Genomic DNA, 24,187 nt, shown 5'->3' with positions numbered 1-24,187 from the left:
CACAACAGACTGTCAAGGAATAACTCCCTGCTGCCTCTCTCTCTCTCTCTCTCTCTCTCTCTCTCTCTCTCTCTCTCTCTCTCTCTCTCTCTCTCTCTCTCTCTCTCTCTCTCTCTCTCTCTCTCCTTTCTCTCTTCCTCTTGACTCCCTCCATCCTCCTCCTCCTCCACCATGCCGCTCTCATCTCTCCCCTCTGCTCCTCGTTTTCATCTGAAATTGAACTATCCACGCATTTAATTTTTAATGATACACGTAGAGCTCGATCAGTCTCTCTCTCTCTCTCTCTCTCTTTTTTTTCTTTGTCTCCCCCTCCACTCTCTGCTCCCCTCTTCGCCACCTGTTAGTTAGTCTCCCTCTCCTCTTCGCACTGGAATCCCCCCTTTTTTTATGAGGAGTTTCACACTTGTCTGTCACTGAGGTAAGTCAGCATTTTTATCATTTTATTCTGGAATACAGACAGGGCTGGGAATATTTAATTCTCTCCTAATTTCCCCGCATGAAATACACCTTTATGTTTCACACTTATTCAGAGATGTTGTCTTGTCTTTTTCCCTCACCTTCTGTCTGATATCACTGCATCCTCACTTTGTCTCTTTGGTTCATGTATGTGTGTTTTTGCCTTGTTAATTTAAGTGAGCATGAGATAAACTCACAGACTGAGAGACGGACACATCTTCTGCACCAGTCTCCCAGCAGGTTGGTGCAACATGTGGCATGTATCTGTTTCAGTATCTTTTTACCTGCTCTTTCGCTTCCTTTTCACACCTTCTAACACACACACACACACACACACACACACACACACACACACACACACACACACACACACACACACACACACACACACACACACACACACACACACTGAAGTTTACTCATCCTTGGCTGCCTGAAAATAACTTGGCTCTAATTGACAAGTGCTCACTGTCACTGTGGTTTGCTATAAATGACGCGTGCCACCAAGCTCTAATGAGTAGCTACATTGTGCAGCACTATATTATACCATCTGCCTGTCAGCCAGCAGCTTGTTATTTAAAGGTGAACGAAGCCCGCCGCAGGGGTCCGTTGTATGTAGGACACAAGGGAAGAAGAAGAAGAAACAGCCGAGAGGGAGGAAAAGAGAGAGAGAGAGAGAGAGAGACCCTCACATACCTACAAGTGGAACGAAGGTGTCTGAGGAAGACTGGCGGAGAGATCATGTGAGAGATAAAGAAGGGAGAAGAAGAAGAGGTGGAGAAGGTGGAGGTTAAGGGAGAGAGTGCCCATGCCTGTGAAATGACTCTAATTTAAAGTGAAGGAGCTAAAACAGGAGGAGGGGAGGACGCATGTTGCACGAAGATATTCCTGACTGTCGGAACCTGACACCTTCAATCCTTCCTCCCAAAGCTGGAGACCCATGTAACCTTACGAATTAGTACGAGGGGACCATACATGATATACCGTACTTGGTACTGTATATGGTTGCATAACTAATAGCGAGAGGGATGGCTGCAGTGTTGGCCCATTATCTTCTAGTTTATAGGAATTATGTAAAGTAGTTCAGCCATGTGCTTTCAGTCATGTATGTGATGGAGCCTCAGCACATAAAAATCTGTAAAGTGTGAAGGGGAAATCTGCCACCTTATTATTGTGCGTGCGCGCTGCCACGCTTCCCAACAAGCAGATGATGATGAAAAGAGAAGATGAGAGGGATTCCAGCTGGCAGCATGAGAGCGATCAATCACGAGCTCCCTGCGAGCTTCTGCTTCCCAGAGAGCTGCAAGCCACCGGGCCCCCTGGTCATACGTGTGCTGTTGTTGCTGCTGCTGGTGGTGGTGGTGGCGGTGGCGGCGGTGCTGCTGCTGCTCCAGCTTACGGCCACATCTGCTAGAACTGGGAGGCGACTGACTGCGCACATTATATCAACAGACACCCGCTAACAAGCTGCACAGTGTGTGTGTGTGTGTGTAGAAATGAATTAATGATCTGACAGGAGTGTATCAGCATGTATGTTTTCTGGAAGGCTTGTGTAAATATATTGTTATATTTGTGTGTGTGTGTGTGTGTGTGTGTGTGTGTGTGTGTGTGTGTGTGTGTGTGTGTGTGTGTGTGTGTGTGTGTGTGTGTGTGTGTGTGTGTGTGTGTGTGTGTGTGCGCTTCGAGGGATAATGTTCTTCTCATAAAGGCAATCATTATAACCAGCTCATTCATGTTAATTAATCCTTCAATCAATTCCAACCACCATCATCATCATCATCACCGGGAGCTTCATTAACTCTTCACCTTCCCCTTAATGCCTGGCAATTGTCCACTTGAGATTATTTCCACTGGAGGGCAGCTTCATTGCATTATTGTTGTGTGTGACTGAGATGAATTACTGTGTCTGTGATGAGCGTTGGTTTATCTTCTCTCCACATTATTTCACCTCAGATTTGAGGAATGGAGTCTGAGGTTATCTCTGTGCTGCTTCATTGAGTGGCAACAGAGAAAGGCAGAACTCTGATTTGTTGTTCAGCGCTTCAGAGGTCATTACTTGTTCTATTGTGGTCCTTAGTGGTAGCAAATTGGCTGCTGCTGGTTTTCAAAAGGCACGATGTCCATCACTTACCAGCCTAGAGCCAGAAGTCTGTCAGCGTCCTTTCAGTCAAATGGGTCAAGAAAAGTTTGGCTGGCATACTGCAGCCATTTTCAAAAGTTTGTTTCATCTCCGGCCAACGGAAACCTGGATGAGCTGTGGTGTTTATCAGCCGCCGTTGTGTTCACAGCGCAGTGGCTGGACCATACATGACAAATTACCCTCGCTGCCTGTAATTTTGCTGAAGGTCAACAGTCAGAGGCGACAACTTCAGAGCCACTTTCTGCAGGGCACCGTTGGTTATATTGACTTTATCCTGATGAGTGAAGGGCTCTAAAATTAATCTGTTTACTGGGTTTGACCACGCAAACAGAAGGACACATGAATACACAGTAATTACAGGTGTGTTAGCCGGAGAAAAAAAAAGAAGAAATTGTTCAATTTTTCTTTTTTTTTAAATTTCTTTGTGAAATTTTTGCCATTATTAGACAGCTGCAGGAAAGAAAGACAGCAAAGGTGAGAGAAAGAGAGCAGGAGAGCAGGAGATTGACAGCCATCTGGGAATTGAACCGCAAACTCTCTGCTAACAGCATTTGCACCTATGTACCAGGTTACCTAACCACATGCCTGTCAGGTGGCAAATGGTTCAACAATTTGAGAACTACATGTATTTCTATGGGAGAATTCAATGAGAAGATTAATGCCATGTGTGTGCTTAAGCTACTGCCTGCAGCCACTTACCAGCACACATTACATGTCATTTGTTGGAGGTCTGGTTTTACAGGGAGGTATGTGAGGGACTATTTCTTGGCAGTGCACAAAAACCTTGTTTCTTGAAAAGAGCTGACGAGCTGTCTCCCCTTGTTTTAAGAACCTGCTTGCTGTAGAAACACATTTATCAGGACAGGAGAGTATCCGTATAAATCTTCCCATTGAACTCTTGCCAAGAAGGTGGATGAATATATATTTATGTCTTTAATATGTATGCAACATTGAGATTGTCAACTCCTCTAATGACAGCAAAGAGATCATCCAAAAAAAATACTTATTCTTAATTTCCCACCGCTTGTTGTTTGTGGAGTTTTATTTCAGACCATTTTCAGTCATCAAAATAAAGTCAAAATGACCATTATCCCCTCAAACATCCCTGTCTGACTTCTGATCTTTTAGATATTTACTAAACCTCTCACAACTCAACTTACAGACAACACAGAGTAAGTGCAAATACTCACCGCGCAAATATTAACTTCTCAGTTTCAATCGATTAATGCAGCGAGAGCGGAAGGTAGTCCAGGGGGGATTTGTTCAGTATTGAGGACAGAACGCCCCCTCAAGCCCTGCTGTCTTTAGAAAACAAAAGCTGTGAGATATTTGTAATCCACCCCCTTCTTTTTTTTATTTTGGGAAGAGAGCAGACACATCAGCCTCGTGGTCAACTCCACTCCCTGCAACCATAACTTTATATAATCTTCAAGACTCTTCTCTCCATCTGAGTGTGCCAAAGAGCGTTTAAGCTTGTTTAAGACTTCCTTCTGTAATTACCTGGAGGATTGTTAAGTGTTTTAGATGACATGCTTGCCTCAGCTGCTCACACACCGCAATTTCATCAAGGATGATTAGGATTTGGGGCAGACCCCTATTGTCCACTATCCTCTATCTTTCCTCATAGGCTTGGGTTTATTAAGATTTATTCAATAGAAATGTGTCCTCTGCCGTATTTTGTCATCCCATGTGTAACGCCTTTCTTTTTTGTCTTTTTTTAAACATATCTAATTATCTAGAAGTTTTCAACAGGAAAGCAGTTTGGGGTTCTTATAAGTTCTTCTTCACTGTATAATGAGAATCTTCATTTATTTCTTTTTTCACTTGGTGTTGCTCGAGAGACACTGACTGGATCGATCTCTTCCCTCTTGCTTCAGCATTTAAACATTTTAACTGCTGCAGTGCTGAAAGCAAATGTGATTAACACTATAAATCTTTTCCCTCCCAGCCCTATGACTGTGCGAAAAGGAAAACGTTTAGGCATCTCCATCCAGGAGCACATGGCCATCGATGTCTGCCCAGGCCCCATCCGCCCTATTCGTCAAATCTCTGCCTACTTCCCTCGCCTCTCGCCCACTTCCTCCTTCTCGGAGCCACTCTCGCCTAATCAGGTGGCAGCTCCCACCACGCTCAGCCCTAGCAGTGGAGGTCAAGGTGGAGGGGCTGTCGGCGGAGTAGGAAGGAGCACCGACCTGTTGTCACCGCTGTTACCAGGGGCTGCAGGTGGAGGGGGCTCACTGTCAGCCATGAGCAGCATGGACACCTCCATTGAGATTGACAGCTGTGACAGCGACGATAACAGTGAGTCACCTGAAAATAATGATCAGGTTTTGATGAAGCTGTTTGAGCTGAGGAATAAAAATAAAGTTAACACTGGATCTCAGAGAATAGATTACAAACGGCAGTTTTCACTTGAAATGCTGAAACAGAGGGCGTTCAAAGGTTCAATGCGTAAAATTTTTAGTTTAAATATTTAGAATCCAACTTAAATTATCCACAGATTGTGAAGAAAAGTCAGTTTTCTTCTTTGCAGGTAATAAAGCCACAAAAGCAATTAACAACGTAACTGGCACACATTTTTTATGTATGAGGTTTTATTTACTGCCTTCCAGCTTCCTTGGGGACGTTAGAGTTTGACCTACTGTACGAGAAAGCCACCAGCTCGCTGCACTGCACAGTCCTCAGAGCGAAGGTGAGTACTGTCCTCTGAAACGCCATCACAGCAACTGCACACAGTTTGTCCACCGAAGCACAGAGAGACTCTAGTTATTACTCAACAGTTATTTTTCTAAAACCAGTTTTTAGCCCAGCAGCAGACTATTAGTCTTGTTTGGAACGTAGGACTCTCAGGACATAGGACCCAAGGATCATAGGACCTTGGAAACATCGGACCCTGGAAAAATAGAGTCCTGGGAGCATAGATACCCTCCCCAGTCTTATGACTTTTTCAACGTCATGATTGTGGTTCAAAGAGACCTGCACATTACTCCAGTAGTTCACCTGTTGAAATGACAGTTAAGCTTTACATAAAAATATGAACTTCTTACAATATTTTCAACCCACAACTGCTCCATTTTCACAGCAGAAAAGCATTTTTGAAATTTCACTTCTTTAGAAAAAGAAATTTTGAGATCTTAAAATAGACTCTTGATGAATTTATTACATATTTTTTATGGTGTGACTCACTGTTGTATTGAAACCACCCGTCAAATTAAAATTCCACCCCCTGCTTGATTCAATTTGAAATGAACTGCGCACCTCTCAGTGTGGTTGTTTCAGAATTCATTACGAGTGGTTGAAGTTTGCACACTGTCCTCCACTGTTCATTGTGTATGCCTTATATGTTGTATCTCCTATGCAAGGGTCTGAAGCCGATGGATTTCAATGGCTTGGCTGATCCCTACGTCAAGCTGCACCTTCTGCCGGGAGCCTGCAAGGTCTGATTTTATTGTCAGATCATAAATTTGTTCCTGTGTTTTTCTATAACTAAAAGAGACCTTCAGTTTCCTGGCATCGAGGACTTTTGAGTGTACTCTTCAATCATGCTATCATTTCAGAGTTGTGAGATAGAAATGCGAGTGCAGACCGATATATTCTGCAGCAAAACAAAGTGACCTGGGAGCCAGTATGAATTAAAGTTGTTTTCCTGCCGCGGTTGTTTCCTTTTTGCACTTTCTTGACAAAGCTCTGACTTCCATTCATGTTTTCTTCGCTGTGATTCACAGGCCAATAAACTGAAAACCAAGACTGTTCGCAACATGCTAAATCCGGTGTGGAACGAAACGCTCACTTACTGTGGAATCACCGAGGAAGACATGTACCGCAAAACACTCCGGTAAATGTTTGGTTTAGAAGCTATTTCTGTCCTCTTCATGTCCTGTCCGTCTCTTTTTGTCTTTCCTATCAGAAAGCTGATCTATGCTTACAAAGGATTTCTTATCGTCTATTTCAATCACAGAGGTCTTTCTCTGCTCCCTCTGTCTTCCTATCTGTGCTTATCCTTAGATCCTCTGTCACCTCACCTCCATTCCTCATCAGTCTCAGTCTCTCCTGTCCACTAGGATCAAAAAAGATCTCCTCACTCCTTCTAAACCATCCTTTTCTCTTTATCTTCCTTTCCGTCTGGCTTCTTGCTTTCTCTTACCAAGTTGCAGTGACAGATTGAGGTCAGACTAAGCACTGCGGGGTGTTTAATTTCATTGACCCCCCTCAAGAGGTGACAAAAGCTGTGAATTGTCTTAGCCTATGACTGAAAGTTTGCCACACTACACGTGGGAGTGGGATTTAAATAGGATCGACGGATGAACTCTCGGGGGAAATTAAAGAAGCTGGCCCTACCACCACCCTGTGACACAGTGTTAATTCAGCAGAGGCATGGAAAGATCAGGAGACAGGAAGTTTAACTTCAGGAAACATGTTGACATCGCACACTGCAATCACTGACGTTTGAAATCATTTACCAAGATGTGTACAAGCAACACCATCCTGGTTTCTTCTGAAGTACTCCAGGTAGCACAATCAGGTTTCTCAACACCAGGATATGGTAATGATGAAATCAGGTTATGATATTTACTTGCACAAACAGCAAAGTCAATGTAAATGCACAAACTATTATGAGCTAGAGAGTCCACTTTTTGACTCAGTGGTCTATTATGTCATTTTTTCATAGTTTCGAGTTAAGGCTGTCACAGTCATGACATTTTAGCTGACAATTAATGGTTATACAAATATTTTCAATTAACGATTTATTTGGGTTTTTTTCTGTTCATTTTATGCCACTATCATAGTATGAACCCAATCATATTTTAATAATACCCCTTATGACAGAGTATCCATTTATTGGCTAGGTGCACTGAAACATGCATTCATATGTTTGCCTTTTTCACTTTGTAATATGACAAAAAAAAAGCAACTTTGAAACTTATTTCAATATACAAAGAAATTACAGACACTAACAGGTACCAATAATCCAAATGAACGATGTACTAGTGATATTAAACCACAGCAGATGAGAGGGGGGCACAATAAGATAATGTAATTAAAAAAGCTACAGTCAAACCTCAAATGATGGAAAATGACATGAAATAGTAGTGATGGAAATATAACAGTTTGGTTCATTTCATTCAGCTATTTTCATACAGTTGAATGGAAACAATTATGACAATTATGCAAAACGTCAGCTCAAATAAGTTCAATCGGGTGATTATGTAATAATTGTGTCAGGCCTACACTGTTTAGGTCCAAATCTTTTTACACATAATAGCATTATTTTGAGCATATTTATAAGTCTCGATTTATTATCTGTTTTTAGTAAGACCAGTTTTCATCTTTTTTTTTAAGGTGGAAATGGGGTTTTATAAGCACCAGTACAATAAGTGTTATTGCAGATTTTACCCAAAGCTTTATTTAAATCAGTCACTATGAGGCTTCAATGCACCTCCCCTGCAGCAGCAGCAGAGTCCTTTGAATGGACGTTTGAACTCCTCACTGTCGGAGGACATTCTTATTTACATGCCTGACATGGATGTTTAAGTTGGTGACAGTGTGCGTGGATCAGATTCATCACCCTGCTCTGCTGACATTGAGAGCTGTTTGAAAGAAAAGTGTATATATATATGAGCTATCATAATGACAGTATGATGTTCACGTTATTTCATGCTGTGTAAGAGTCCCCTTACATCCAGCCGACATCATAGTGACTCTGTATTCTCCCCTCACATTTGACTCTTTGAGCAGTCGTACACTCACTCACCACTCCATCCTCAAGCCCTTCGTGTCACCGTTGTCCTTTTCTCCTACGTCTATCTTTCACCATCTTTCAGCTCTCAGCTCTGACAGACTTCGTCTCTCTTTGTACTCCACTTCACTTATCTTCCTGCCGCAGCGTTTTCCTTTCTTCCATCTTCATCTTTCCTATGTTCTTGCTATTTGCTCTAAAGGGTGTTTTTTTTGTTGTTGTGTGTATTAGACTCAACACTACCTCTGGGAATTTCAGCACGTACATATCTGGTGTCCCCAGGCAACTGGCCTGTACCACCTTCCACATTTCTGCAATACTGTGTTTTTATTACCGGAAACAGCAGGCAGCGGGTGACTGCAGCGTTTCATTCCTGTGGTTATGAATTTAGTTAAGTTAAAAACTTTTTTTTTTTTTTAAACACCAAGAGGAAGCACATTTGTGTCTGTATTTCCGTGCCTTTAGGTTGCTTTCTTAATTTTCTTCCTCTCCTTGCTTGTCTTTTATTCACATTTATGTAAAAAGGTCATAAAAAGGCAATCCCGTTGGATTAAAGTTAGCCTGTTGCACACTGATTCACACACACAGATTTAGTTGCAGTAAATGGTTCTGTTTTTACCTCTTTCTTTCACACACCACACTCCATCCTTCATTTTTCAGCTTTTGATTTCACATACATGGGCTCCCTCCATCTCCTTCACTCCTCTCTGCTACTCCCACCCTGGGTGACATTATGGCAGTTGTAAAAGTGTGCCAGGCCCATAAATATGGATTGACTTAACCTTGCATGATGCACTTTCACACTATCCGAATTCCCACTGAAGTAGAAATGGGAATACTTGTGGAATGTCAATACACATGTGCTTGATTTTGATGATTTTGATGATTTTCTGACTGTGTGCTCTTTAATTCAGGTCCTGTTTGTGTCAACAATTTCCTTCCACGTTATTGTTGCCACAACATTACAATGAGTCATAATATGTTATGTTTTTTGACAACCGCACTCCCTCGCACACAACAGACTTCTTCATCTGTCTAAATTTTCTGTGCCCGCCTCGTAAATCAGCCTCTCTTATTTTATATTCATGCTGATGCCCATCTCTGCTTCTAACTGTCTCTCACTCCCAGGGTGTCTGTGTGCGACGAGGACAAGCTGACACATAATGAGTTCATCGGGGAGTCGCGGGTGGCCTTGCGCCGCGTGAAGCCTGACCAGACCAAACACTTTAACATCTGTCTGGAGCATCCACCTCCTGTGAGAAGAAGAGTGGGGCGGAAAGACTAAAAAGAAGGACAGGAAAGAGGAAAATGAATGTGTATGAGATAAATAAATGACTGGAGCGTAGTGTAGAAATATATCAAGGCTTTCTGTCTGACTCACAACTGCATATTTGAAAGTAAAGATGTGAGGAATAGACAGCGGTAGGAGAGAATGAGGTGAAGAGAGAAAATTGTTTACATGCCAACAGGGAGGCGTTAAAACATCGATATTTCGTAGACACACCTGGGTCTCCTTACTTATAAAACCCCAACATGTCTGTCCAATCTCTGCAGCATGGTTAGCAAAACAGCTGAACAAATGCATCCAAGAAGCAACTGTACACAATGTCCCAAAATACCTCAACTCACCCAAGCTCCCACTTTATTTTACATTAAACACTGACAAATGGTTGTATTAGTAGCGAGAATAAAAACAGAATACATTGGAGATTTGTTTTTGCTATGTAAAAAAATATTCATAAACAAATGTGTTTATTAGTGCAGCAAGACGGACAGCTCAGCATAAAGCCCGACTGCCGTATGGTTCCAGCCACCAGATATCAACATATCTCTGTTCTTTAAACTAAACTGTAAACTAAACACAGATGTGATTTTATCAAAGGATATGTACTGAACTATTTTGAGCTCCTAGCCAAGAAATAGTCTAATACTTAGAGTTTTTCACAAATTCCTTTCTAATACGACCTCCCTCACAAAAAGTTGTACCTAACAACTTAATTAATGGTTTATAAACCAATTAAATGCTTTACAAATCAGATATTGTATTAATTGGAGGACATTTTTATTGCCAGGTTGTGAAAAATCCTTTTCTTTGATAAATAAATTAGTAACCATTAATAAACATAAAATCAATTGTACACAATAAATTGGCCACATTGGAAAGAGGCACTAATGATTTAGAAAAAGACGGGTTTGAAATAAATCCAAATGCAATTGATTCTGATTCACAGTATCACTTGAAGTATGTGGGCAGCCAAGCGTTACACCCATGAGTGAATGCTTAAAACTTTTAAATCTGTGTCTGTAACAGCTTCCCATGTTTCCACCAGATTTTTTTTAATATTGGCTGGGTTGGACTCTGACACTGAGTAATAAAGCTGGTTTCTCAGTCACTGTTGAAATTCATCCAAAAATCTTTGATGGGGTTGAGGTCAGGGGTCTGTGCAGGCTCTTCAACTGAGAAGGCCATTTGCTTTTGAACCACACTTTGTTGTTGAGATTTCCTTTAAATGGAAGAAATGGGCCCAAACCAAGAAAAGCGACAAACAAATTGTAAACAAAGACCAGGGTGCCCACATATTTTTGGCCATATAGTGTATTCTGCTGGTTATGTTGGCCAGCTGAGATGATTTGTGCCTCTTTACAATTACAAATGTGAGGTAAACAGACAACATTTCTACTCCTATAGCCCACAAATAGCTATTTGTGCTGGCTAAATGTCAACACGTGGGAAAAGGGTACGCAGAGGAGGCGAGGAGAAACGGTGAGACGAGAGGGGGGCTGTTGGAGTTTCAATAGACAGCAAGCAAGAGAGATGAGAAACAAATGGATTAAAAAATAAAAGCAGAGGTGGGTGAAAATGGGCTGGAGGGTGCCGGGTGTTTGTTCTTTATGAGTTGCAAAGAGCCGCTGGTATTAGATTGGTCCTGAGACCCCGGTGGTGGCCACTCTGCGATCAAACGCTAAAGCCCCTCTGTCATCCTGCAAGCCAGACGCTGTGTGAGACCTGTAATTTTCAAAGTGGCTTCACCCCTCCACTCGATAGGCTAAATATCTGTCCCTTTCTCTTCATCCTTTGCTCATCCAACCTACATGTGTAGCTTCTCTGTCAGTCATCCCCACTTTTTATTCATCTCATTCGCCTATTTTTGTCTGCTATGCTTCCAGCTGGCTTCACCGACTGCGATGAGCACAGCCCTGAGAGGAATCTCCTGCTACCTGAGAGAGGTGAGCACCGTGACTCTTCTGTCTGTTCGGTTCAACATGACCCTCTTTCGGTCTGTCCCTTCGGCCCATATTTCAACCTGTCAGAAAGGACAACACACAGTTTGTGGGGAGCTTTGGTCACCTTGTCCAATGGGACTTAATTAACAGAGCTTGACAAGCATTAACATAAAACTATGAGAATGAACCTGTTACTAGTCCAAGGATGCTATTTGTTGTCATTATACAGCCTGTATCTTCATTCTAGAACAAAACTGTCTTCATCATTCTTAATCTGTCTTCTTTTCTGAATCACCATCGCTGCATATTTTACGGCTTTGCTTTTGTCCAGGCAGTGATGAGTGATAACATAATTTGTAAATTAATTCATACTTTTTTTGTAGCTGACTAATCATTTAAGTAATTTGTAAAGTAAACTTGCTGAACATAAACTGGTCCCAGCTTATCAGATGTAAAGCCTCGCTGCTTGGCTCTATTTCAGATGGTTGCAATTTGATTAGGTGTAAAATATATTTCAAAATAGATTATTGATCAGAAAAAACAGGCAATGTCAAGAAAACAGTTTCATTTTATTAACCAAAGACTTTATTGAGTCATTAAGAAATTGATTGAATAATTAAAGATGACAATAATCAATAGTTGCGGCCCTACACACTCTCACCTCTTTGTTTAACTGTATGTTAAATTTGACCAAGGCTTGCAGATAGTATTTATCAGAAGTTACATTTACTTGACAAACATCACTTATAAGTGTGAAAATCATCTTAGTGTGAATGTTGAATGGTTTCCATTCATTTCTGTAAAACATGAAAATCTGAGTTGCATTATGTAAATCCATTAAGTCAGCATTAACTTGAATGTTAGGCAGCCGAACCTTGTTTTGAATTCTTGAAAATTCTTTGCAAAACGCTTAGATTGACCATAACCTGGATGAATGACCATCTTCACAGACAGACAGATCTGCATTCATTTTCTGATCAAGTGCAGTGCATTTCAAAATTACTGCGGCTTAACTGGATAATTGAGTTTGATTATCATATCATGTGGAAAGATATGAGAAATAATGGCTGCTTGTTACAAAAAAACAAAAATACACGCAACTACTTAAAGTGAAACTATGTAAGTTTTGGTAAATGCCAGCCGATTAGGCCAAAAGTAACAATCACAGAAAAATGATAAAAAGTAGAGAGATGAATCATAAAGTTGGTGAACTAAGTAATGTCTGTTATAGACCTTTTTCACAGCAGACAAGTTGACTTGTCATTGTAGGGAAAGCACAGGTGTAATAAAGAAGGCTCAGTTCCATTAAGCGTCCCAGTAAACTGACAGTAAACCAACAGGGCCTCCTCTAAACAGAATGCAGGCATCATTAATATACTAGAGTTTCCCCTACAAGTGTCTGCTGTAAAAAAAAAAAAAAAGTTTAGACAGCAGTATTTATCAATAGTTAGGTGATAATTTATTATTTCTGTATGAAATAATAGAAACTCAAACACAAACAGACAGCAAATGATTCGAACCACACCCAAAACCTGGTAGTGTACCTGGTCGCAACTAAAGCCGAGTAACCAAGTGACTCGCTAATGTCCGTTATACAGCAGTACGGCGACCATGCGGTCATACAAGATCAAATTCTTAACTGAATGAAGCAGAAGAGGCTGTAAACAGTATATGTATTCAATTTTTTATTTGTAAGAAATATCACATTTCCTCTTTTCTTAGTTAAATAGTCTCTCTTTAAAAGTACTTTCTGTCCTTTGCTCCGATGTAATGTATTGCTCTTCTTTCTTTCATAAGCCGACACACCTAAAGAGCTCAGTGACTTTCATCTAACATTTGAGCTCATCTGTCTCAGCTCAGAGACAAACCCAACTATCGCTGAGAACAAATAACAAACAGCAGCGTAATCAGTCCAATGGCAAAAACCTGTCTTCTTGGACAAACCGACACGTGGGTCTTTAAGTCATATTAATGCACTTCGTCGCTTGTGGCTCGAGTATTTTCTACGGACAACATCAAACTGTTACCAAAGCATTTGACAACAAGCGCAACAACAGAACAGATTCAAAGTGACAGATGAAAGAAAGCGAGGAAGCAGCAACAGAGGGTGAAGAAGGGAAAAACGATGTTCTCACAGGCCCGTGACTCACCATCATGGCCAACAGCACCGATACATGTATGTTATTTATAGGAAAGACGCACTGTTTGCTATTTCAGGACTTTGCATCACTAGATAGATTTTCACGACTTGTCTGTGTTGTTTTACCTGAGAAGACGGAACAGCCTCAGTTCTGTCACAGCTGTATTTCCACGAAACGTCTCTCCCTTCCTTTGTATCGCTCCATCTCTCATAAAGTCTTATCTTCAGGCAAGGGGTGGATACAGCCAAGGCGATCAATATGCCACGCACTCCTCCATGCTCCTCCCTCCCTTTTTATAATTGTCTCAACAGCTTGCCCTCTTCTTTTCTCCTAATTCTCTCTTTCTTATCTTACCCTCTTCTCCGTGTCTGTATATTTTTCTTTGGGAATCGTTATTACTGCCAACAGCCAGATCGCCCATCTGTCGTCAATGACTAGGAGATTTAAAAACTCTGCAATCAGTGAGGGTAATTTGCACCAGGTATCCGGTAACAAAACAGCTCAGACCTTCACAGATCGACAGAGAGCGGCTCATTAGGCAGGTGGAAACAAAAGAGGCGTCGGCATGGACCCGGTGACAGACGAACGGGAAGGAGATAAATTTGTGGGTGTTTATTTTGCATGCGGGCAAGACACATTAAACAACCTTGAATGTTGTGAGAAGCACAGGCAGTCGTTTCAGTCCGGTTATCTTATCTGGTTTGGCCTCACGGTTAATTTACCCAATAATATGTGTGGAAGAGGACTGACTCTGAAATCACTTGTGTCTAAAAGAAAAAAAACAAGAAAAAAAAACTGGGGCTCTGAAATTGGATTGTAACTGCATCAAATGATTATATAAACACAACTCTGAAATTTGTGATCACTTTATTAAAATCAATAGCTAGTGGTGGCAAACAGCTGGGCCTTATTTACACTTCAGACAAACACATAAGCATTAATATATAGTCGTGTTTGAGTCCTCATGGTTAGCTTAGCTGAGCACCACAGCTGGAGACAGCTGATCTGTTTCTACCTAAGGTCAAAACAATCATTAATGAACCAGTTACAGTACACCAATCCTGTACCAACACCGCTTTTAGCTTTGTTTTGAGCTCCACCACCTTTTTTTCATTGTAAACAGCTGCTTGCTGAGGCTGAATAAAAACAAAAGAGAAAATGTGAAACAATAGGCAGCTAAAACAAATCAATAAGCTGGAAGTCATTAAAAATCTCTGCCAGGGACTGCACAGTGAGCTGATCATTTTCTTACATTACACGTAGTCATTTCAATCACAGGTAACATTTATATACCAATAAAAGCAATTTTAAAGAAGAACTTTAATATTTCATCAACAGGTCATGGCACAAAAGCGTTGCATCACTTCAAATGCTCGAAGCATCCTTTAAATTCTGTATGTACCATTTACAAATGCAGCGCACACACTTTCTCACTGGTTTTATTAATATTTCTGTCTGTTGTATCCCTTCTTTCTTCTTCAGTGGGAGACTGAGCAGCAGAGAAGTCTTGAGGAGAGGGGCCGGCTGCTGCTCTGCCTCCAGTACCTACCTCCAGCCAGCGATTGTGATGGGAAGGGCGAGGCCAAGGACAAAGCTCGTGGGGGGCTCTGTGTGGGCGTCAGACGCTGCGCCCACCTGGCAGCCATGGACGTCAATGGCTACTCCGACCCCTATGTTAAAACGTAAGGACGAGATCAGATCACTGACTGAATATCATGAGTTTTACACTGATGAGCCTAAACACTATGACCTTATATGTTGTTGGTGCCACCAAAACCGCTCCGAGATGCACCCTATAAGACAGCTGAAAGTCCCCTACGGTATCTGCACCAGGACTTATTAGCAGCAGAACCTTCAAATCCAGGTTACAGTTGGAGCGTCTGCATATTACACTTGATCCAGCACCACACTGGTGCCAGCTCCTGGTTTGTCCTACTTCAGAACTCGACTGTGAGCACCCCAAAAGCCTTTCTGTTTTAGAGATGCTTCACCCTAACGTCTGGCCGCAACAATTTGTCTATTTTCACAGTCGTTCAGGTCGTTACACCTGCCCAGTTCTCCTGCATCCAACATGTTGACTACAAGAACCGACTATTGACTGAACCCCTCAAGCCCTCAGTTATATTTTTAAACTTTCACTTGAAAAAAAAATCCAGATATTCAGTCAGTAACACAATTGTGAGGCCATAAACAACAACACTTAGCTCCATGGATAAGAGACACTTAGGAGAATTTTTTTAAGAATAAGTCTCCTAATCCTTAACATAAGGCTAGAATGAGATTTGAAAAAACCTTTTCACGTAACAACTAGTGTTATATAGTTTCAACCGAAATGAAACGCAACAAATGCAACAAACATTTTAATCATAGAAGGTGGCCTCCCCATGGTGGAAAGTGTTAAAATTGAATATATCCCAGACCTCCTCATGAATCGTGCTATGAGATAATCATTGTGCTTCACCTAATCCATGAGTGGTCATAATGTTTCAGGTCATCATCGGTGTAAATTTTAATAAAATTAGTGAAATTTATATCTGAATGAAAAACATGCGATTATTTAACCAAATATTCGAGCACATGACTGGACACACTTTAAATAATCAATACAGGACACAGCTTGGATTGATAGACTGACATTTCATGATGACCTCTCCGGTGTCACTCACACCTTAACACCTGTGTTTGGTCTTAACTGACCTTTGGCTCATATTAACCCCATGAATCACCTTCTGTCGCCACTCATGAGTGACGGATGGCTTGAGTAAACATCACCTCGGGTAATAGTGACAGATGAGGGCAGGTCTTCACTCAAATGGAAGCCATTGTGAAATATGTCACTCATTCATCCAGGTAATTACCATTAACAACATGTGTGTGTGCATTGAGAAAGCCTTAGAAATTGATTGCAAGGCAGTGACATGATCTAATGTTACGGGTATATTGTACCAGGGAGGAGCTGCAGAATTAAGGAAAACAGATTTGGGTGGTATTGTAAGTGTCATAGCGATTCTATGGAGACTCACTACTCACTTACGATAGAAACGCAATACTGTGTGTGTGTGTGTGTGTGTGTGTGTGCGTGTGCGTGTGCGTGTGCGTGTGCGTGTGCGTGTGCGTGTGCGCGTGCGCGTGCGCGTGCGTACGTACTAGGCAGGGCAGGAAGGTCCCTGAGAGGAATGATCCAACCTGACAGGAAGTGGACAAATGAGCTTTAAAACCTTATCTTCACTCAGTGTTTTCCTGAGTGCTAGTTCTAGCTTTGAGGCTGTTTCTGGAACGAGTAAAAAAAATAATTTTAAAAAAAGCGAAAGAACCTCTCATCACTCGTACATGCATACACACATGCAGGCCACCGTGCTTGTCTCACCTCAGTGCACACAAATCTCCCTTCTTGTCTCTCGTCATGCCTCATACTCAAGTTTTCTCCCTCCCTCCTTACATCCACCGAACCTACGCACACGTCCCTCACACATCCAAAGAATCACATGGAGCACCTTGTTTCATTTTGGATGCATGCTCACATCCTTGCCCTTTGGCGGAAGCTTCTTCCCAGATGCTTTGTTGTGTCTGAGAGCGTGTGGGAACATATGCTATCCGTGCTGTGGGTGGTGGGTGGAAAGCCAATGTGAAGAGTGATTTTGCGACGCTCCTTCCAGCTGGCTTAAAAATATCCTGAGAATTTAATGACAGCTCGCGAAGGGATGCTGAGCTTTTTCAGTCTGTGCTGTGTTGGTGAAGGAATTGCTGATCAGTTCTCACACGGGGATAGTTTCACAGATAATACACTTAAACCTTTGGGAGATTGGTGGGAAATTAAATTCAAGAAGACTGATATGAGAACACCTTGTTTATTATGAAGTGAGAACCAGCAGCTCTCTAGCTTACCTTGGCATGAAGACCAAAAAAAAACCAAACAGCATGTTGTTCCATGTTGTGGTAAGTCAGTGTGTAAGCATGTGAGGAGGTGACACATTTTCAAAAGGGGAGAAAAGGGAAAGAGTTGAATGAAGGAGGGTGGACAAACCCACACGTCCATAATGAAATGAACACAATGTGGTTAACATGTCAGAGTTGACCTAATCCTTTCCAGGTTTACACGAAACAAATCCATCCATTCCACCACAAAACACCAGAAACACACATTGACTACAAAAATCACCAGTTATCCCATGAGAAATGCATCAATCTATACCACAAGCACACACTGACCACGCAAAGTGCATAGACCTCATTATTCCGTTTCACAAAAAAAAGTAGAAAAGTCGGTCTCATCAATAAGGCTGAGAAATTTCTATCAAAAGGTTTTATGTGGGAGTAGTCTTTTCAGGCAATCACCTCCTCAGATGTCCTTTTCAACAACTTCTATCACCTTCAATGTGTTTGCAATGTTCCACATAGTGTGATGTCACATAGCATAATCAGAATTCTTTGTGCGGACAACATTTTTGTGTTCCACAACTTGGTTCTTTAATCTTCTTGTTTTGATGGAGCATTGCATTTTACATTTTGGACATTTTGGACTCATTTTGGACAATGAGCCCTTCCCAAGATGAAATGTGTTTTTCCAGAGGTCTGGAAACTGGAGATGTGAAATAGCCAAGAAGTAATTTGGGACAGTATCTGTTGTGAAACCACACTATTTGTGTGATTAAACAAATAAAATGTAATTTCTAATTATGAGCTGTAGAGATGCTGGCAGGCAGATTTAAAACAGAGCCTGACTGTCTCTGCCTGTTTTCTGGAGCAAAACTAAACTAACCATCTGCTGGCTGACAATTTAGCATAGAGTCAAGATGGTTTCTATTTTGTTATCCAACTCTCTCATTAATATTAAAGGAATAGTTCAGAATATTTTGAGAAACATGCTTATTTGCTTTCAGAGTTAGATGTGAAGATTATCTATAAAAGTGCATATGAGGCTACAGCCTGCAGCAAGTTAGCTTAGCTCAGCACAAAGACTGAAAACAGGGGGATACCGGTAGCCAAGTGGCAACCAGCCTTGACTTCACCCATTGGTTTGAAAACTGCTCTGAAGCCTCAAGTTTGGATTTTGGCCGTTTTCAAGCCGAGCACTTCCACGTTGGCCTTCAGACCCGGAAGCTACGTCCACTTTTATATACAGTCTATGGTCCAAGCTAACTAATTCCACTCATCACCTCATCACAAATGAAGGTGTTACATCTTGTTTGTTCAAAAAAAAAACTAAGCTGGTAGGCACATTTCAATCTGACATAATTTCCAATTATTGTGCTGTTCTAGCTCTATATGGCCACATGGACCACTTCCCACTGTCTAACTCAGTTGTAGACATTCAGGGAAACAAGGAACCACACAAAACAACATGAGAACAAAATTGCCAGTCGTCGTTATACACTGTTTGCACATTGTTTTGAGCGACTTCTCCTTTCGCTGAATCAACATCGAAGGTGAAAAGTGCAAAACAAGCATGACGCACAGAGGCACAAAAAAGAGAAACATTTAAATAAACCGGAGTTGCATGCATACGTAGGCTATATAACACTCTGCAGATGAGTAATTGTATTTCCCAAAATGTCAAACCATCCTTTAATTAAAAGGGTTTTCTTTTTGATTCATCCCTCAGAGGTCATTAAAAATGTAGTAAGAGAAACATGACAGCAAGAACCAGTAAATCTATAATTAACAGTAATTCCTGATAGAACATAATGATTTCCTCTGTGCATGAACCTACTTTGACCTGAACGGCTATCCCTGGTATTTCCAGGTAGCTACCTTCTGGTGCTTCACTTTCTTTTCAGCGGAGCTCTGAGATGTGAATGATAATGACCAGACTTATATCACACTTCTCTGTCTCAGGTACCTGAAGCCAGACGTTCAGAAGAAATCCAAGCACAAAACAGCAGTCATGAAAAAGACTCTGAACCCAGAGTTTAATGAGGTGAGACATCCATGTTTTCTGTGTGTGCATGTATAACAGGGCAAGAAGCATTTTTGCGTTGGTTAAATGTAAAGAGACAGCTCATTTAGACGTACAGTCCACAGAGACATTGCCCTGCGTGCAAGGTTTTGCAACCTTTTTGCAAGATAGCCAATTAGTGTTTGCATAGTATTATCTGCCATCTCATTAGAGAGCATTTTAGAGGGCTGGAGGAAAAGCAACATGTGTGTTGGGTGTGCTCTTCTGACCTCTCCCGCTTTCTTTCCATCCAGGAGTTCTTCTATGAAATCTCCTTCTCTGAATTAGCTACCAAGACGCTGGAGGTTACAGTGTGGGACTACGACCTGGGAAAGTCCAACGACTTCATAGGTGAGTAGACGCCAAACACTGGCACCTAATAATTTCTTGGTGGTGATTTTGGAATCACTAATTAGCTGGCTAGCTCCTTTATGAGGAGTCTAATAACTCTGTGCCCATGGCAGATGTTGCCAAAGATATTTTAAGATGTTCTCTGTTATATGTAATCATCCAAGTGCAGCCCTGGGTGTAATTTGCAGGGTTTAGTCACCAGACGGTAGTCTGTGACATTTCGGCTAAAGATTTGGTTTAAACTGGCAATCTGAGTGGGAGTGACTTTTTGCATGCTTCTGCTTTTTCTGGGATCTTTTAAAGTCAAGATTTATTTTTTCACAAATAGTAGCTAAAGGTCAAGTCTGGTATTTTTTATTTCACAAATCCCACAGAAAGACTAACAGGGTCCTTCCATTCCAGTCGATGGCACCAAGCCCACTTGTTTTTTTTTTTTTACCAAGGGTGTTAATCTTTAAAAACTATAGCTTCACTTTTGTAAAAGGGTTCAGCAATTTTGTGAAACAGTTGGGCTCTGTAGAAACTAGTGCACTTCTTTACACATTTTGAGCGCTAAAACAGTATATGTTTCCATCTTCTGGTACTACACTATCATGAGTCATCACGGTTCAAATGCGCTAATGTGATGTAATAAAAGTATTAGTAAATGGAAATAGTAAAAAAAAAAATTATACTTTTTCCTTTTCAACTAATCCAGGAGTAAAGCACGAGTATCTCACTTTTATTTTGAACAAAGTTACTTGTTACCCGTCTCTTGTGAATTTCAAACAATGTAACACCCTTTTAAGGACAATATAGGTCAATCTGAACACTTTTTCAATCATTAGACACAATAATAAGAAATTTTAGTGACAACTAAGGATTTATTAACACATGTCTGATTGATTATTTAAAGTTTAGATCTAAAGTTGAAAGATTTTCTTTTATGATATTGTCTCAGGCTGCGGTTCTCTCTGAAAGAGAACTGGACAAGTAAATTGGTCCCTCTGAAATTACACAAGCAGTTGTGGAAAAAAACAATAGCAACACAATGCAGAAGATTTTGTATGGACTGTAAAAGTGTAGGTTGAAAGTGCAGCTAGATACGCCTACACTTCTTACAATACACAACCTGTTACAAAACACAACATCAAAAGTAATGCCAGACAAAAACATGCATAATTGTAAAAACAAATATTCATTTATGCTGACAAATTTTTTTTAGTGTTGCATAAATTTTGCCCTTTAACTGAAGTCTCTCTATTCTCCCTGCTGTGGTAAGGGGGAGTCTCCCTAGGGTGCCACTCACAGGGAGAAACTCTGCAGCACTGGATAGACTGTCTGAAGGACAAGGGCAAGAAGGTGGAGCGCTGGCACACGCTGACCAACGAGCTGCCTGGATCCACACTGCAGGAATGAACTGAGCCTCTTCCACTGTACTGACGCCGGAGGGGTTGCTGGAGGACTCGGGAAGAGTGACGCGTCATCGCATGCTCTGAGGACTTTCTGCATGACTGTGATGGATTCATATTCTACTTACTTTGTGTCATAAATGAGTTCATGATTCATAACAACATATCCAAAGGGGTACACATTCAGAGATCAATACACTAACCTTGGATCTAAATAGAGCCTACACAAAACTGTCCCCACCACAGAGCTGAAACTAGGAGAATTTTCTTAAAAATATTCCTTGGCATTCATGTCCCTTTTTGAGGATTCAATGTCAGGCCAAATGTTCATTTGCGCTGGCTTAGGTAGGACAGATCCCAATCAACGAGACAAATTGAAATCATGCAAATCAGTATGATGAGGAAAAAGGTTTAATTATTCTGCGGTTTGACTCTCGTGTCGTCCCTCATGTCAGGCTTGCTTGCTCTTATTAAATTCAGCCAGTTATTTTCATTAACTGCTGACATTAAAACCATCTGTCTCACAGCGCACTTACCTGCCCCTTGCAATAATGTTTTGCCGAATGCTTCCGAAGAGTTCCAAGTGGTCTTAATACTGTTTTAAATCTACTGATCTGATTGTCATTAGATCGCCTGCAGACAGCACAACCTAAAAAGATAACTGGTTCTTCCATGTTGACGGTTTGTGTGAGTTACTTGCATGTTTGGTGTTGATGAAGCAAACTAAAAGTCAGATATGTGTGAGGCTCTACTGCAGGACCAAATGTTCATCATTGTGTTGTCCCCAATGCCCCCGAGGTGTGTAACTAAAAAGACATTTAATTGAATTTAAGGGTAACATGTTTTTTTTGTTGTGGTTGCTGTTTGATGTGTCAGCTCTGATATCACTGTCTCAGTTTGTTGTTGATGACACGTTGATGTTGACCTCATTTTGCTTCAGAATCTCTCATTTGCAAAGAGGAGGACGGTGATCTAAATAACAGGCAAGTCTCACAGCAGCACGGTGTTTAGTGGAGAGCTGTGCATGGCCGTACTCCGACACAGTAAATAAAGTCATCAGCCTTCGTTTGATATCTGAATTACAGCTCTGAATGGTGTATAGAGCACAGTGTTGTCTAGTAACTCTCATGGCTGCTGCTGCTGTGGGCTGCATTAACCAAGTGGCAGGTTTTTATCTGTGCTCGGTCTCATGTGGTAAACGAGGTATGCTGAAAATACCAGTGGTGTTCATATGTAAATGGTGTTTCACTTGCTTTGGATGTTTGTCTTTTGGAAAGTGTGCATGATTGTTTTTGGTTTTTTTCATAAAACATTCATACTGAGATGTTGTGTGAGCTCCTCAGTTTCTATTATAACTGCTGCCCTGTTCCCAAGTGGCATTGAATCTCTGATTGAGCACAGCCCAAACCAATAAAGCCAATACTGCCCCCTAGTCTTCTAGATCTGCTACTGCAGTCTCATCAGTGAAGGTGAGTGTCTATCTATCTATCTATCTATCTATCTATCTATCTATCTATCTATCTATCTATCTATCTATCTGTCTATCTGTCTGTCTGTCTGTCTGTCTGTCTGTCTGTCTGTCTGTCTGTCTGTCTGTCTGTCTATCTATCTATCTATCTATCTATCTATCTATCTATCCATCCATCCATCCATCCATCCATCCATCCATCCATCCATCTATCTATCCACTAGATTTCTCTTTCCTAAAGGCACATACTTTTATGACTAAATATTTAAGGACAGTTTGTCCTCTGTTTAACTCTTTGTCTCCTTCACCTCTTAATAACACTTCTGGAGAACACTTCTCCAGAGGCATGTATATTATTTTCTTATCACTATCCTCATTATATAAGCATGACCTATTAAACGTTGAACTCGTTCCATTTGACAGGGAAGTCAGAGGTCAGCATCGGTACATCGGGACGTTTCTACAAACACACTGCTGCTCAGTGTTTGAGTGGACAGAGTGTCAAGCTGTGAGGCTGAACACGAGTTGACTGACTGACTGAGAAGAAGGGGCCTGAGCGTCGAGACTGAAGCTGCAGTCTCGATTTTAAATAGAAGACGAGGGTTGAGAGGAAAAAAAAAACGTGTGAAGCTCTTTGCAGCTGTTCAGTTTCTGTTTATTGTGCATTTCCTACTGCATCCTGACTGGGAAGGAAGCTTTTTGTGAAATGAGATAAGGCGACTACTGTTTCATCTTAGTCACCGTTTGTTCCTGGCTGTGCTCAAACATCAACCACACCACGTCTGTCCTGACGAGATTCTGTCCCTCGGTTTTATGTTCGTAACACTGTTACAAATACAAATAATTTAGTTTGTTATTGCACTTCATCAATTAAACCAAATGGAACTATAATATACAATTAAAACATGTACTAGAATCAGCTAAAAAAAAAACAACACTTCAAAACAGCATAATAATTTGAATTAAGGTCATTAAAGCCAAATATAATGTCATTTAAAAAAAGCTTAAGATTTAAATGTCTGTTTTTTCTGGCAGGTAGTGTTCAGGTTTGAAATATTTAACAACAAACAAGGAGTATGTTTCCCTTTGCTTCATAAGATCTACAGAAGTCCACAGAGAAGGGGTAATTCAGGTCACAGACACTCTTCTGTTCAATCTGTTGAGATCTGTGTCTGGTGAAGTTCTTTTGAAGCAGTTTATGTAAACACAGACACAGAGCATTGCAGTGGTCCAAATGTATTAAAAGCATGAAGGAGTGTTTGCGGATAGAAAAATAAGATCTAATCTTCTAGAGTTTATGAAGCTGCAGGAAGAATGACTGGACGGCAGATTCTTGCGATCAA

General features: G+C 41.1%; 1 protein-coding gene across 1 annotated transcript; it reads left to right on the top strand.

Moving 5' to 3' along the window:
- Positions 1–96: 96 nt before the first annotated feature.
- Positions 97–22,698, top strand: LOC138617014 (double C2-like domain-containing protein alpha). The gene is made up of 11 exons (XM_069691656.1): positions 97–418; positions 4,545–4,897; positions 5,209–5,288; positions 5,959–6,033; positions 6,322–6,431; positions 9,462–9,588; positions 11,502–11,561; positions 15,182–15,381; positions 19,535–19,616; positions 19,889–19,985; positions 21,247–22,698. The coding sequence occupies exons 2-11, from the start codon at positions 4,549–4,551 to the stop codon at positions 21,381–21,383; spliced, it is 1,317 nt and encodes a 438-aa protein (XP_069547757.1). The 5' UTR covers positions 97–418; positions 4,545–4,548; the 3' UTR covers positions 21,384–22,698.
- The last annotated feature ends 1,489 nt before the right edge of the window (positions 22,699–24,187 follow it).

This window comes from Brachyistius frenatus, unplaced genomic scaffold (assembly GCF_029030835.1).
Source record: "Brachyistius frenatus isolate BFR_SWC_R1_liver_20210118 unplaced genomic scaffold, ASM2903083v1 Contig_11, whole genome shotgun sequence".
Classification (NCBI taxonomy): Eukaryota; Metazoa; Chordata; class Actinopteri; family Embiotocidae; genus Brachyistius; species Brachyistius frenatus.
Note: the sequence above shows the minus strand (reverse complement) of the source record. Positions and strands in the feature narration are given on the sequence as shown.